The sequence below is a fragment of the Sphaeramia orbicularis genome, chromosome 7 (genome assembly GCF_902148855.1).
Source record: "Sphaeramia orbicularis chromosome 7, fSphaOr1.1, whole genome shotgun sequence".
In the NCBI taxonomy this organism is placed as follows: Eukaryota; Metazoa; Chordata; class Actinopteri; order Kurtiformes; family Apogonidae; genus Sphaeramia; species Sphaeramia orbicularis.
Genome location: NC_043963.1, coordinates 25,942,437 through 25,959,210, shown reverse-complemented (window position 1 = coordinate 25,959,210; position 16,774 = coordinate 25,942,437). Strand labels below are relative to the sequence as shown.

The following is a 16,774-nucleotide window of genomic DNA, read 5'->3' as shown; positions in this document are numbered from 1 at the left end:
TGTGTAAAGAGGGGAGGTACAGTTCAAGCACAAGCTCACAGAGGTTGGAGTAGACGCTGTTACAGACCTGAGTTGTTTACCAAAGCAGAGAGAGGTGAGTTTAACAACACAACTATTAGACTGCATCTCGCTTCAAAGTCTTGTCTTTCCTGTCTGACTTTTGAACTTGAATGCAACATGGTCAGTAATTACCTCTTTTGGTCTGAGATACATTAGTAAATAAGTGGAGCTTTGCGGATGTGTTTGACTGCATTTATAGTCTCTTCACTTTGATCTGCACAAGATGACAACTCCTTCAAAAACTCATCTTAATTGCCAGGATGGTCTTGAGCATGAAAACAGTGGAGGCCACGTGTCTAACGGTAGGTTGCTCAGTTTATTACATGTTTAATTAAGCTTTATTTTGCTTGGAAAAGTTCATAATTTACTTAAGTCTACTATTTGTAGAACAGTGTATTTTTACACACTATATGTTCCTCAGGCTTAATCCACCTCAGGAAAGCAGATCTAAAATAAAAGCCCACAGATCAATAATCTTCCCTTGCTCAATTTTTATTGAGCAAACTTCCTCCATTATTCATTTCAAGTCTCACCTTCCTGACATACTGAATGTTAATGGTGCACTGAATAATTAAAACTGCCTGAGAGAAGATATGATAGAGTAAGTTATCTTGCATAAGTCATTTATTTATAAAGTCGGTGAAAGAAGTAAATGTATATTCAAATCATTCCTGTCTCACTTAAAGGAAACATCCCTATGCCAGTAGAGGGGAGTCCCTCTAAGAAGACGACGAGCAAAATGTTCAGTGGAGTGAGGAGACTGAGCACCATCTCAGAGCAAGAACCAGACCAACCTGACCCTGATCCCAATTCCCATGATCCTCCAGATGGATCCAGCTTCTCACTGTGCTCAGAGTCTGTGTTTAAGAACAGCAGCAGTCATTTCTCCTCTGATGAATCATTTCAGCCAGACTCTGGAGGTATTGTTAAAATTCAGTTTTTCAGCTGTAGTATTGAAAACTAGCACTGGGATTGATTGAGCTCATTTGTGATTCTTGGTGCAAAAGAAAACTCTGTTAGGTGCTATTTCATACCATACGTTTTCATTATGACCCCCGAAAGGAAGGCAAGGGGTATTGTTTTTGGTTCGGTTTGTTTGTTTTGTTGTTGTTAACACTCTAGCAGCAAAACTATTGGTTAAATTCATACCAAATTGAGTTTACAGATTGCCAGTGACCCAGAATAGATCGGATTACATTTTGGGAACAAATTTTATAAATTTTTTATACCCTTTTTTTTCCCATTTACTTACAATAGGTGAAATTTCAAATGTCTGTAGCGATAAAACTATTGGTTAAATTCATACCAAATTGAGTTTATAAATTGCCAGTGACCCAGAATAGACGTGGTTACATTTTGGGAAAAGTAGGTCAAAGTTCAACATTTTTATTAATTTTTAAAATCGTTTTTCTTCACCCATTTACTTATAATGGGTGAAATTTCACATGTCTATAAAAGTATCAATTTTGTTTCAATTTACTTCAAACTTGGCACATATACAGAGGCAGCTGATAGGCTGACATCAGCACATGCATAGACATGATGACATGAGCTAGATCGATGTCAAAAAAGCTACAATATGTGCAAGGGGGCAGGGTTTATTGTGTCTGGCACCACTTGCTTTTATTTGTATTTATTTATTTATTTATTTTTTAAATTCTTCCTATCATTTCTATTTATTTATTTATAAATTCCTCAATTTTATGATAATTACTTTTAGGTATGTATTTACTGTATGTGTGGATTTGTATTTTTCTGTTAGGATTGGAACAGAAGCCTCTAAAACTATTTGGGGGTGGGGTTTGTTGTGCCTGGCACCACTTATTTTATCATCGATTGCCCATCCTTTCTTGTTCTCCTTTTTATTTCACTTTGTTCCAACCACCAGATGACTTTGCAGCCGTTCTTCTCGCCTGTCTCCATTGTCGCTTCCATGAGTTAATGGATCTACTCCCAGAAATGTTGGAGAGGGCAGTCAGTCGCTGTTTTCCCTCCTACAAGTACATCAAGGCGTCCAGTGAGAGGGACCAGCAAGGAAATGATTGCTGCAACTGCAAACCGGGACTGGACTATAATTTCTGCAGTTCCTGTCAGGACACAACAGAACTAATAGAACTGGCCATGGAAATATCAGGAGTGTGCTTTCGCTGAGAAATCCCCTATTATGAATTTCATGCTAAATCACATACATCAGACAACCTTTCAACAGACAGCATTTGTCTTATTTTTCATTGCTCATGTTTTATCAAATCTAATTATTTTTCTTTGACAAGTTAACTATTGTAACTCTTTGAAACAGTGTAAAGGGGCATGGTAGAAATGGTAACTGTCAGCCTCCTCGTCTATGTTTGCACCCAAATGTGCTTCCCAGACTAAAGTAATTAAATCCCAGGGTGCAGCAAGGGAGGATACGGTTATAGGTTGAGCAAAGGTCACCCTCTCCTCACTCACATGTACGTAAAAACTTGTGTCGCTTTGCAAAGCATGGCAGAGTAAGCTGAAGCCATTTGGAGGACCTGGATTCTGGGAGCATGCCTGGGAATAAGTTGAGTCATTCACAACAAACTAAGTTCAATCTGGTTCAAGTGAAGGGTACATGGATCCGGCAAAGTGAGCAGAGCCAGCTGGCAGAGGGGAGGTTATCAGATGCTAAAATGTGAGTACTCACTGGACAGGGATTGAAATAGACTGAACTGACACAAGTGCATCACCAACATATAAAAGTAAAATAACAGTTCTCTTCATTCTATAAGTTTAACCCATAAGGACCCAGTGCTAATTTTGTGGTAGTTCCCAAATGATTTTTTTTCTCTTTTTTACTATTTATGATAATATTATCCTCTGTATTTTGCATTTTTCAATGTAAATCATGTATTTTCATATATTTAATTCACTGATCATGTAGATGTTCATGAAAATGAGTAAATTCAAAGGTTATTATGTCAGAAACAGTAAAAAACTGAAGGAGAAGTTACTTTTTCAGCAAAGATATCAGTAACTGAATATAAAAACAAGTGTCTCCATCCACTGTCATTGATCAAACTTCATGGGTTTTACTGGTGAATCAACGCTGTGGAAGATTATGTGTTTCTATGTTCAGTACAGAGCCTCTAAACGTCCAAATGGGTCATATCTGATTACGATTTAAAGCTGAAAAACGGAATTTTTTCCTCAATTCTTTTCATGTATTGATAGGATTAGTGGATCAACAGGTACTAAACAGTTTAGATCAGTAAATTCTTTTGGGTCTTTATGGGTTAACACATATATTAATGTACCATCCTTTCCTTTGCAGTTTGCTCACGTTATTCAGTTATATAATGTGTTTACTGTGTGTAGTCCTGTGTCCATAACAGGAGGACTGGAATAGATTTCTATTTTAAGCTACGGTCATTCACATGTAAAACATGTACAGAATGTTACAAGGAGGACATGATAGTGTTTTAGCAGTGCCTCAGCAGACAACCACAGAATGAACTTTTAAAGTGGAGCTATTAATATTTCTCTCCTTTCTGTTGGTTTTATTGTGACAATCTTCAGCTATGAGAACCAGTCAGACCACGGAGCGTCCTGGACAGTGGTCAGCCCCATCGTATTCATCTACACAATAATTCAGTGCAAAAACATACTGGATCCCAGAAATGACACACTACTATGGGGACATATAGGAAATAAAGAAGTAAAAGATGCCTTGATCAAAACCCAACCTGTTAAGCGTTTTGTTGTGATCGATGACACTGTGAATCAGCTGTACGGCTCCAAAGTAACTCAATACTTTGAAGCCAGAGGAGTCGTTTACAAGATTCTCCCTCTGCCCACCACAGAAGAGAACAAATGTATGGAATTAGTGACCAAGATCCTGGAGGAGGTTCATAAATTTGGTATTGACAGACGCTCTGAGCCAATCATAGCCATTGGTGGGGGGGTTTGTCTGGATGTGGTAGGTTTGGCAGCATCTCTCTATCGTCGGAGGACTCCATACATCCGGGTTCCCACCACTTTACTGTCTTACATCGACGCCAGTGTGGGGGCAAAAACAGGAGTCAATTTTGCTGGTGGCAAAAACAAGCTGGGAAGCTACATCCCACCAGTGTCTACGTTCTTAGATCGATCATTCTTCCAAACTCTCCCTCAGCGTCAGATCTCTAATGGGATGGCAGAGATGTTAAAGGTGCCAGACACTGCATGAGCATTGATCCTAAGGGTGATTTTTCTTCTAACCTTGTACTTGGTGACCCATTAACAGCTGAATATGTTAATAAACATCTGTTATCAAAATTCTTGCCTGTCTGTTTTCCGGGATGATATAGTATAATAAATATAATCATCATGTACTGCAAATTAGCTTTTTCTTTGATTTAAAACACTTGGCATCTGGTTGACACATCAAACCTCCAGTGAGTCAAAGCAGTCTTGCACCTCTTTGAAAATACAACATGTTCGCTAATGGTGCCATATTTTTATTTACCCCACCCCCCAAGGGGAGGCAAGGGGTATTATTTTTGGTTTGGTTTGTTTCATTGTTTGTTTGTTAACACTGTAGCAGCAAAACTATTGGTTGAATTCATATCAAATTGGGTTTATAGATTATCAGTGACCAAGAACAGATCTGATAACATTTTGATAACAGCAGGTCAAAGTTTACATTTTTTATGAATTTTCCAAATCTTTTTTTACCCTATTTACTTATAATGGTTGAAATTTCAAATGTCTGTAGCAGCAAAACTATTGCTTGAATTCATACCAAATTTGGTTAATAGATTGCCAGTGACCCAGAATAGGTGTCATTACATTTTTTGGGAAAATAGGTCAAAGTTTAAATTTTTTATGAATTTTTAAAATCTTTTTTTTCCCCCCAATTACTTAGAATAGACAAAATTTCAAATGTCTATAAAAACATCAATTTTGTTTCAATTTACTTCAAACTTGGCACATATATGGAGGTAACTGATATTCTGACATCAGTACATGCATAAACATGATGACATCAGTGAGGAGCGGGGTTTGTTGTGCCTGGCACTACTTGTTTTGCATGATACTGAACATATAGGGTGGGGAAGCAAAATTTACAATATTTTGAGGCAGGGATTGAAAGACAGTGTATGACCAATTAGTTTATTGAAAGTCATGAGAATTTATTTGCCACAAGAAAATTGACAAAATAGAAAATGTTTTTATTCTATGTGTCCTCCTTCTTTCTCAATAACTGCCTTCACACGCTTCCTGAAACTTGCGCAAGTGTTCCTCAAATATTGGGGTGACAACTTCTCCCATTCTTCTTTAATAGTATCTTCCAGACTTTCTCGAAATAGTTTTGCTCATAGTCATTCTCTTCTTTACATTATAAACAGTCTTTATGGACACTCCAACTATTTTTGAAATCTCCTTTGGTGTGACGAGTGCATTCAGCAAATCACACACTCTTTGACGTTTGCTTTCCTGATTACTCATATGGGCAAAAGTTTCTGAAAAGGTATGGATAATAGTGTTAGGTATGATTATGACATCAATATATGCTTGGTTTCAAAACAATCAACGTAGTGCCTGCTGAGAAAAAACAACAAAATGTTCATTGTAAATTTTGCTTCCCCACCCTGTATGTATTTGAAACAAGAAGCAGTTGTGTTAAAGAATAAATGTTTGTGTGGACAAAGCATGGACTGATTACGACTAAAACACTTGATTAGTCTATCTATTAACTTCCTGTACCCACAGTTGTTCTTCTGATAATCTTAGATGGCTCTGATGAAGCACTGTGGCCTGTTTGAGCTGCTGGAGGCTGAGGGCAACAAGCTGCTTCATTCCAAGCTGCAGAGCCCTGACTCCAGCTCCAAGAAGGAAGACAGCGCTACTGCATCCACTCGCATCGCAATAGAAACAATGCTGGAGGAACTGGCACCAAACCTGTGGGAGGATGATCTGGACAGACTGGTGGACTTTGGACACCTCATCAGCCCTGAATTAGAAATGGTTGAGAAGTATTTTCTATTATGTTGATGTTTTGGAGATAGAGGTTTTGTGCCTGTGTAGTAATGTGGTATATTTCCATCTGCACAGAGAGTATTGCCTGCGTTGCTTCATGGAGAGGCGGTCAACATCGACATGTCCCTGATGGTGTACGTGGCTCACCACAAGGGGCTGCTAACAGTAGAGGAGAAGGACCGAATCATCCGGTGCATGCTGGGACTAGCACTCCCTGTTTGGCACCAGGACTGTACCCTGGATCTGGTGCACAGGTCCCTCAGTGAGCGTCTGAAGCACTCTGCTGGCTCTCTGAGGATGCCCCTCCCAACAGGACTGGGATGTGCAGGTACAGGAAGTTATTATAAAACCTGTTTGGATGTAGCCTGTAGGTAATTACACATTTCATTTCATTTCAACAAATGTGCACTTGTGGGTGTAAGTTTATATGTTGATTAAAGTTTTGTGTCTGTTTTAATTTTATAGAAATCTTCCATGACATGATTGAGGACAATATTCTTCATCAAGCTTACCAGATGTGGACTGATGAGCTTTCTTCTGGTGGGAACAGATGAAAATACAGTACTGTGCATAAGTCTTAGGCCACCTTCATGGTTGTTTTGCCAGGGTTGAAATGACCACACATCTTTATTTATCAGTCTTTTTTCTGCAGATACAGCAATAAAAAAACAAGGAATGTGTGTACATCCTTAAAAGACACATAAAAACTGAACTAAATGGATTCCAAAGGTTAAAACTATTTAGTGTGGCCCCTGACCCCATAACAAGAAGTAGCACAAACAGTTAAAAACATCTGACATGTTGAATGAAACCTGCTATAAAACATAAGAAAATTAATGCAATGAATCTCGTATTGTCTGAATAGGGAAAAAGACATGTTAAGTGCAAAAACAGACACCAAACATTACCTCTTTTGTTTTTAATTCTGCACATATATTCTAAATATAGATTGTATCTTAACCCATAAAGACCCAAACAGCCACTGGCGACCAAAACCATCAACTGACCTAAAATGTTTAATAACTTCTGAACCATTAAACCTATCAATATGGTGAAATAATTCAGGTAAAATGCAGTTTGTCATCTATAATGACGATAATTATAACTATAATCTGAGTTTTAATGAACATCTACATGATCAGTGAAATAAATATAGAAAAATACATGATTTTCACTGAAAAAAATGCAAAATACAAAGGATAAAATTATAATAAATGATGATAAATCACTTAAGAAAAGTTAAATACAAGAACAATTCATTTAAGAACTGACACAAAAGTAGAAGTGGGTCTTTATGGGTTAATACAGAAACAGAAATGAACTTGTGTGGTCATTATAGCTTTACTAAAGAACCCTAATGTTGGCCTGGACTTTTGCACAGGACTGTTTAAAACTAAGTATCTATTATACAAAAACTTGTTGTATCTATTAATAAATGGAATTGTCTAACAACTATTTAGGGTTGTAGTTTCTTACTGAACTGAAATGATTAAGATACAGACTTTAAGAAAGAAAAACAGGCCGCACAAACATTCAAATAAACTTTTAATATTTCTCACAAGAGCTTCCACATGAGTACCAATGAGTTTGACTTCACCAATCCGAAACCAGTGCACAATTCAACTACACTTACTATTGCTACATTCATCTCATATAAACTGTAACATTAAGAACAGTAGCAACATCAGCAGAGAACATGTCTGTATAAATCACAGGAATGAGAACGAGCAGAGATCTACACGGCGCTAACACGGTTCTTCATTATAATGTGCCACAACAAACTGTATGATTCATCAGGACCACTAACCGGTGATGATAGCTTTAAACGAAGCACCACCGCCACATGTATTGCAGATGTCTATTCTAACCACTCACATTTCAGGGTTTTGAGGATTTATCTAGTCCATTAAAAAGAGCTGGTCTGTATTCAGTCAAAGGGTGTGATGTTACAGGCCTGTGTGTACTGCACGTTTAAGGCTTGATGTGACCATAAAGGCCAAAAAATATATATGCCAAGGTTCACCTACGAGCTAAATACCTCCTACCTAAATATGGAAAATAGGTCACATGAAAAGAGGTGGTTCTGTTTGCTTAGGAGATTACCCTACTGCTACCAAGAATAAACTTTCACATGTTTACCTCTGGCATGATTGTGTTGAATGTATATTTCTTGCAACTACTCAGGAGAAACACCACTAAGAAAGGTGCATCACACAATGCTAGTCGTATCCTTATACAGTATAAACTTCAGTTTTGGCAACACATTTTGGCACTGAGAATTACATTCATGCAAACATACTAGTCTCGAAAACTACAGTATGCTGAACATTCAGCACAACATGGGGGTTAATGCTTTTGGTGTAAAGTTTTGAGCTTTATAAAGATAAAACAAAATTGCACGACCGAGACAAAGCCTCTTTAGTAGGTCAGTGTGGAGTCAGTGGGGAGGCTCATAGTGTTACGTTGCTCTGAAAAACCTTCCACTCTACATACATCAGTGGAGCACCAAATACCCTATAAACATAACAACATGTTTCACCTCTTACATTACCAGGAGAACAGAAATAAGGCACTTAAATCAATTAAAAAGACTAATCTCCAATTCATTGTCAAACATCCTATGAGAAACACATGATGCTGCTCTATAGGCACAACTGTAACCATTGCATAGTTTGACAAAATGCAGACTGTGCTGTAGCAGGGCTCTCAATGTATGGCAGGTAGTTCTTTTTTTTTTTTTTCTTAACAAAGGCATAAATCTGCAGTGTACTACAAGGGGTGAAAACATACCACTAAAATATACAACCACACACCATAAAGTATCAATCTTGTACAACAGTCTGTGTATTTGACAGCCCAAATACAATAGTTAGTTTAAAAAAAGGCAAACAAACCACATTTCAGTTTACAGAGGTCATTCCAGTGTTTTGACAATGTCATGCATCTGATACAAAATCCCAAAGCGGTCTCCTTATACTCCTTGGCAATATAAATGTTCATACAATGGAAAAAAAAAAAAAAAAAAACATCCTGAAAGTGAAATGTCGTAACAGTGATTTAAAAAAAAAAACAATAATTTAGGAAATGGGTGGACATTAATAAAAAAAAAAAAAAAAAAAAAAAAAAAAAAAAGCACTTGCAATGATATATTACTGAAGCATTACAATAGAGTAGTACAGTATGTGCTGAAATAGTATCAGTTCTACCAGTTCACAAAGTCTGGTAACTACAGAGGAGGAAGCATACCATAGTAAAATGTTGCATCTTCATTGTACCGATCACAAACAAAATCACATATGAATATGCAGCTCTATGAAATGAAATGATTTTTTTGTGCATGTTTGTTAATTTTCAGAGACAATTCAAGCTAATTTTGGGATGTTTCTTTGATATTTGTTTGCTGAGTTTTTGTACTTCAGTGGTTTTTGGCAGTGAGGAATGTGTTGGTATTATCTTTCTGGCACACACTTATGCTAGATGCCTAAAAGAGGTACAAGGAAGGAGACATAGGATTTTCTCTCCCGTTATTTGAGGACTGTTACTGTTAGCCACTGTGTTGATTTTATTTATGGACTTTAAAGGAGACATTTTCTTAGTTTTATGTCCTTATGTTTCATTGTTTCAGTTTTTTAAAGGCTTAATTGCCTTTTCATTAATTAATTTTTGAGGGGAATGTGTACATAAAGTCTTGAATAGATACATAAATAAGATCAAATCTACAAATGATTAATACTTGTCAAGAAAGAAATTTCATCTGGAAGACTGACAAACACTCAGCTAACACATGTGCATAGCAATACAACATCGATGTATACACATCTTAATAAGGCATTGGCACATTCAAGTTCAATCTAAGACACGAGGAGTGTAAAGCACTATATTATTAATAAATAGATTTCTATTATTGCTAGTGATTTAAAAAGCAGTGTTCATCTCACCACAAAATATCTACATTTCCGACCATGATTTATAATTTCCCTAGATTCTTTGGAATCAGTAGAAATAAGCACAATCTAGCCTCTATCCAAAGATAAATGCATATTCATTTAAATATAAAAACTTCTATTTTTGTAACGTATTGTCATCAAAATATTGATTAAAGCAAACGTACTTGAAAAATCAGTCCTTGAAATCAAGGTTGAGGGCTTGAAAAGACAAAGATATAAACACAAAAAAATGAATGGAACAGATTCAATACATGTAAACACAGGTGGGGGAGAAAAAAAGAAACACAAATGTCATATAATATGAACCAAAGAAAGGCTCTCCAGCAGCCGAGAGCATTTTTCTAATGAAAACACTTGCAGGAAGATTGAGAGGTGGTAGATCTAGACCAGGTCTTCCAGTAGGGGGTGCTAACAGGCCTGCTCATTTTCATCCATGCTTACACTGCTCTTGCGACTGCTGTCCTTTGAGGTGTCTGGGGAGACAGACGACAGTAAAGGGTCCCCCCCTCTCACCGGTGACAAGGTGTCTTCCATGAGGATGTCGTTGAGTTTGGAGCCTGTTTTGTTGTGAACGCCGTAGTGGCTCGTGTTTCCGGCTTCGGGGAAGTTAGAGTGGCCTTCGTTTAGCTCCAGGGTGGTGGGAGGCTCTGGAGTACAGGCAGGGTGGTGTTGGTGGTGGGGGTGGAGCGTGTACAGGTCCTGGTGACAGTCCTCCAGGGTGGGCTCTTGCTTGATCGTTCGGGGACCAAGTTCAGCAGAGCAGAGCGCTGAAGATGCGATGGCCAGCCCATGAGCCCGAGCCTGCATCTCCAACTCCTGCAGATCACAGAGTTCCACAGTAAAGACAGGAAGGTTATTCACGTAGAGTTTCATTACCTGCAATCACAATCTCTATCACAGTGGCTTAAATACTAGTGTCAGGATGAGCATGATGCGACACAGCGCTGCATTGCCCATTCTTCAACTAGAGATGCTATTATTACCTCCACCAAAGGGTTGATGTGTTTACTTCTTTTTGCCTGTCTTTCAGCAGGATTGTGCAAAATTTTCATGAAAGAGCAACCAAAAAGAAATTCTGGAGCACATCCATAAAAAGGCTTGAACTATTTTTCACATTCTCTGTTATTGGACAGCTAACAGGAAACTAAGAGCTAAAAAAAAAAGGACAAACCTCTAACAACTGCCAAATTCTGACCTGCAAAATGACAATAATTTTTGAGGGATCACAGAAAAAGGTCTGTCATTTCATCATTTGCATCAGTGTCACAAATCATCCTGTTTACGACAAGATTTTTTGCCATTTGAGCACTTGGACCATTCTACTACACAGCAGATGCAGGCAGAAAAATGCCCTGTAGAAACAGTACATAACCAAATGTAATGAAGTATGATATGGTTATTTTAATCTATTTCTTCACTGAATTAATAGCATATTTACAGTAATGTATAATGCTACTAGGAGTGTGTATTGGCAAGAATTTGGCGATACGACACAAATCCCAACACTAGGATCACGATACAATATATCGCGATATAGCATGACACTGTTAACAAGGCCATATTTTTGGTTTTGTTTCTTTTTTAAAAGATTATTTACTGGAAAAACTTAAAGTGCAGCATTTGGATAAATAAAGATTTAACAGGCAGGTTTACCAGTACAAAAATCGCACAAATACATACAGACATTACAATTTAAGATCCTGCTTAAATGTTCATATTCTATTGCGAAAAGAATGCATAGTGTTCAGTCTCTGAATCATCCAACATCAGAACATTATTTTTGTGCATTCTCATTAAAAAAAACTAACATTTGCCTTTTTCAGACAGCAAAACATACTTTTAGGATGCTTGAAATAATCATTATCAATTTCATTGACCTGCAATTTCACAATACTACTTTTTGTAGTAAACAAACAACAGAGCAAGATACCCATGCGAATTTATAAATAAAAAAGCATGATAAACAAAAAAGAAAAAACAAAAATGAATCCCCGCCATGTCTGCATTTGAATAAATACTTAAAAATAAATACATCCATCCATTATCTGCAGCCTATCTGGGGCCGGGTTGCAGGGGCAACAGTCTAAGCAAGGATGCCCAGACTTCTCCCCAGACACCTCCTCCAGCTCAATACAGTACTTTTTAATATCAGTACAGTATCATGAAGTGAAATATCGCGATATATTGCGGAACCGATATTTTCTTACACCCCTGAACACTACAGTGATATAAAATTATATATACTTTTAAGTAGTAAACTGACCAGTGTAACCAACTAACAAAAACAAGAAAAACATAATTTGTCAAAATTTACATAATATCTATCTATCTATCTATGCAAGTGTTGTGACGTAACTAGTTATAGATGTAACGAATTAAGTAAGAGGGAATAAAAACAGGTTGCAGAAATCCAAAATGAATACAAAGATAGCTTTGCAGCAACTGGAGAGTTCAAATTCAAACTTTTTGAACTATTAGGGTCCAAATACACAAATAAATGTACCAAAGACTAATAAAAGTGGGTTTAGAAAAATATGACCCCTTTAAGTCAGTGACTTCTGCCAAGTTTTGTTCCATTCTCCAAACCCACATGCTCCTTACTGCATGTGCACTGTTCCATCGAAGTCAGAACTGTATGTTTTGCTGAGATAATGAAACACATTCAGGACATGACATATTGAAACTGTCAAGAATTTAGTTTTGTTATGTTTTCTAAAAATAATTAGTATTTGTTTGTGTCTGTCTAATGTAGCCACACCTTTTGAAAAACACACATAAAAAAAATCAGCAAAAATTTCTTTTTAATGTCCAAATAGTATCCAAAATTGTTTTTCCACCATTGTATGTTTAACACTACCATAGCGTTCACATACAACATTTCTTCTGAACTACATTTCTTTGTTACCTGTATCCTTAACATCAGGTGTCGGTTGGCGTGCTCCAACTTCTTCTGACGGCTCTCCAGCTCTTTGGCTCGCTGTTGTTCCCGCTGCAGCTTCCTGATATAGTCCACTGATGCCTTGAGGATGGTGCCCTTATTCCAGCGCATGTCCCTGACAACACAAAGGAGTTGTGTGTCAGCACCGTCCACACATCTATCAATTTTAATGTCAGACAACAAGCTGTCTTAAAAAAAAATCGCTTTCAGAGATTTTATCACTTTGATGGAGATACAGTATTACTAATGATGTTGATTTTGCTGCAGCGGCATCACAAGCCCTCAAGTGTTTCATGGTCTGAGGCTGATAAGACAGAAGACCCTCTGATCTTTATGACTATTTAGTCACACAGACAAGGATGATTATGGAAGGGAAGTTAAAACATCTCCAGAGGTCACAGAGGTGATGGCGGTTATGAGTCTGAGTTCTGGGTAAAAACTGAATACTGCATTGGATGTTTATTCACAAAAGGCCACGAAGGTCAAAAACAGTGAGAAAAAGCTGTCTTTATAAGTTCCATTCAGTTATTTTGAGAGATGCTGCAGAGACAGTTTCTTTTTAGTCTACGAGTAAAAACACATTGGATCTGAGTAACAAAGAAAGAGTAAAGAATATATTAAAAGTTTTATTTTACCCACAAAACAGCAATGCATGAAGTCAATGAGGCTGACATTACTTTGATCACAAGTTTACATTTACTTTTATTTACATTTATGTGTTTATAAGTATCAGGCATATTATAGTATATAGTATAGATACGCTTAGACTAGGAAGATCATTACTGTTATTAATTATTTGAGGAGAAGGGGTGGGAGTTTATAAGTTATGCTTCTTCTCACTCCTTTTGGAATATGTACTATAGGTCTTATGTTTAAGTGTTTTGTTGATTTATTTTCTTCTGTTTTGACATCCATATTCTAAACAAGCAATCAATCAATCAATCAATCCATAAAACAATAATAATACATACTGTGCTATTTCAACTATTTTGTGATGAACATATATAGTACTTTGCAAAAATCCTAGACCAACGTTGGGTTTGTTGGTTTAGTAAAGTGATAATCTGCGTATCATTCATTCTTTTCATATTCAATCGAGAATCCACAATCGGAAAACAGTTGTTTTTCATTCTTTTGATTGTATGCACAAATCAAAAATTGGAAATAAGCAAATGGACCAAATGTCGGGTTTCCTGTTGACATTTTGATATCGGATTTGGTATGACCTGGAAGTTACTGACTTCTTCGTGTGTTGAACTGGGCAGTCGTGGGTTTGCTAGTATTCTGCCTAATGCATTCTGTGGTAATGGAGAATTTTGTGTTATTCAGAGGCAGCATACATGTTACTCTCAAGGAGGACGATATGACAACTGAAAAAATCGGCAGGCTCTTCCACGTATTGTTGTTTTGTCTAATACAGTGCGGCCATGGTAGCCAACATAAGTAGAAACCACTTCATGTAACAAAAATGTCAACATGAAACCCAACATTTGGTCCTTTTGCTTATTTCCAATTTGTAATTTGTGCATACAATCGAAAGAATGAAAAACAACTTGTTTTTTTATTTTTGATTTGTACATGAATAATGAAATACGAGTCATTTTTTCGTTTTCTAATTGTGGATTCTCAGTTGAATAAAAGAACGAATGATACACGGATTGATAATGACCACACAAATGCATTTCTCAGTTTTTGTATAAAGATAAAATTTGGATTTATGGGAAGTATGTGCAACAGTAAAAGAAAAAGTTTCTGGGAAAAAACGGATTCTATAAACCACAGCTGACCTCACTTGATAATTATATTATATGCATGTTCAGATTTATTGCATTGATTTTCGGATGTTTTATACCAGGTTTCATTCAACACATCTCAAATGTTTCTAACTGTTTGTGCTGTTTCCTGTCATGGGGTAAGCGGTCATATTAAATAGTGACTTTAACCTTTATAACACATTTAATTCAGCTTTTATGTCCCTTTTAAGACTATGCATACAGTTGTGTTCATATGTTTACATACTCTAGCAGAATTTGTGATTCTTTGGCCATTTTTCAGAGAATATGAATGATAATACAAAAACTTTTCTTTCACTCGTGGCTAGTGGTTGTGTGCAAATATTTACTATCAAACAAATGTGTTTGCTCTTTTTAAATCATATTGATGACAGAAACTATCCAAATGACCCTGATCCAAAGTTTCCATACCCTAGTTCTTAATCCTCTGTATTGGCCCCTTCAGCATCAAAAACAGCTTGAAGTCTTTTGTGGTAGTTGTGGATGAGGCACTTTATTTTCTCAGATGGTAAAGCTGCCCATTCTTTTTGGCAAAACACCTTCAGTTCCTTTAAGATTTTGGGTTTTCTTGCATGAACTACATGTTTGAGACCTCCCCAAAGTGGCTCAATGATACTGAGGTCAGGAGTCTGAGATGGCCACTCCTTCACCTTCACCTTTTTCTGCTGTAGCCAATGACAGGTCGACTTGGCCTTGTGTTTTGGGTCATTGTCATGTTGGAACATCCAAGATTGTCCCATGAGCATTCTGTCAGGGTATGTAAACTTATGAGCACAACTGTATATTTCCTGTATTTTCTCCATGAGAATGAGCAATAATTATGTATGCTCATTTCAACTCTGCAAAAGTAACAAAACTAAAGGTGGTCTTAAACTTTTGTACAACACTATATACACTGAGCTCCGTGTGACTAAAATGTTCAATCATTGTTGCCATTTTTATTTGTAACTGACTAAAAATCATTCTGGTACGTATTGAATTTGAGAAAGTAAGTGTTGTTGGTTCAAGTGAAAAATCCCTCCTGTCATATCCAGAGACATGCTACTTACTCACAACACACTGAATGATAAACTGGTTGTTTACGTTAGATATTAAATATGGGCAAAACTAGATGTTGTAATTAGAAACTTACGGGTCATTGGACTTTGGAATTAATGTTCCCAACTCCTTGATACGATCATTGATGTTAAACCGTCGTCTTCTCTCAACTACAGATGAGAGACACAAAAAGAAAGTGTCAGAATAATCAGTTGATTTTCCCTTCAACATAAAACACATAACTCCTTTAATACTCACTCAGATTATGGTTGTCCTTCTTCTGCCTTTCCTTTGCCAGAGCTCTAACTTCAGCCTCTGAAAAAACAGAAATGTGATGATCAATGATAACGACAACAAAGCGCAAGTATAAAATGTGCCACAGTTAACGTCTACATTTTGAAGTTACTTAAGCAGACATACCCACTGGGAACCCTTCAGGCCTTTGATAGTTGTCAAATTTGCCACAGGATCCAGACTTATCCAGCATATGCATGATGGCAGGGGATTGTGAAACTGTGATGAATAAGGTTGTTTTCAATATTAAAACATACAGAATACAGACACACTGAAATAACACATATCATCTATGTATGATTATTAAATTAAAGGAAAGATAGGTAAAAGAACTCATTTTAAAGCTACACAAAGGCCTGGAGAGTAAGACTCCATTCAGTAGGTGCTGTTAGATGCTTTTTATAAGTAATCGAATAGCGATTATAGTGACTTGGAGCTGTAAACATTTAAAAGATAAGTCCTGATGACATAGATGATATTGAGGATCAAAGTGAAAGGACTGTGCTGCACACCAGAGTATTCCCTTTTGATGTTGGGCACGTTGGCAGGGCAGGAGTTGCTGATGGGCAGACCTTGTTGGGGCATACCTTGGTTCCCGTACATGTCCATGAGGTTCGCAGGCACAGGAATCTGGAAAAGACAGAAAAAATATAATCTGAAGACCAAGCAAATTTCTACGGGCTGCACTGATCACCTGTCCCATCAACATAAATAACACAAAG

General features: G+C 37.0%; 3 protein-coding genes across 7 annotated transcripts in view; 2 read left to right on the top strand and 1 right to left on the bottom strand.

Annotated features, from left to right (window-relative positions):
* The first annotated feature begins 38 nt into the window (after positions 1-38).
* mdfic2 (MyoD family inhibitor domain containing 2) lies at positions 39-2,239 on the top strand. The gene is made up of 4 exons (XM_030139327.1): positions 39-94; positions 260-362; positions 747-980; positions 1,949-2,239. The coding sequence occupies exons 2-4, from the start codon at positions 284-286 to the stop codon at positions 2,209-2,211; spliced, it is 576 nt and encodes a 191-aa protein (XP_029995187.1). The 5' UTR covers positions 39-94; positions 260-283; the 3' UTR covers positions 2,212-2,239.
* A 324-nt stretch (positions 2,240-2,563) lies between these two features.
* On the top strand, positions 2,564-7,153 carry LOC115422784 (2-epi-5-epi-valiolone synthase-like). Its single transcript, XM_030139326.1, has 5 exons — positions 2,564-2,716; positions 3,601-4,231; positions 5,797-6,030; positions 6,118-6,370; positions 6,508-7,153. Exons 1-5 carry the CDS (start codon positions 2,592-2,594, stop codon positions 6,594-6,596), a joined length of 1,332 nt encoding a protein of 443 aa, XP_029995186.1. The 5' UTR covers positions 2,564-2,591; the 3' UTR covers positions 6,597-7,153.
* Positions 7,154-7,570: 417 nt separating this feature from the next.
* Positions 7,571-16,774, bottom strand: part of LOC115422509 (microphthalmia-associated transcription factor) — a 31,927-nt gene continuing 22,723 nt past the window's right edge. For 4 of the 5 annotated variants that reach the window (XM_030138862.1, XM_030138863.1, XM_030138861.1 and 1 more), the window contains 6 exons: positions 16,565-16,682; positions 16,179-16,271; positions 16,017-16,073; positions 15,853-15,928; positions 12,895-13,042; positions 7,571-10,805 (listed from right to left, as the gene is read on the bottom strand). In XM_030138862.1, coding sequence (XP_029994722.1) covers positions 10,398-10,805; positions 12,895-13,042; positions 15,853-15,928; positions 16,017-16,073; positions 16,179-16,271; positions 16,565-16,682 — 900 coding nt within the window. In that variant the 3' untranslated portion in view covers positions 7,571-10,397. The remainder of the gene's footprint in view (positions 10,806-12,894; positions 13,043-15,852; positions 15,929-16,016; positions 16,074-16,178; positions 16,272-16,564; positions 16,683-16,774) is intronic. The other variant, XM_030138864.1, reaches the window with a different exon arrangement.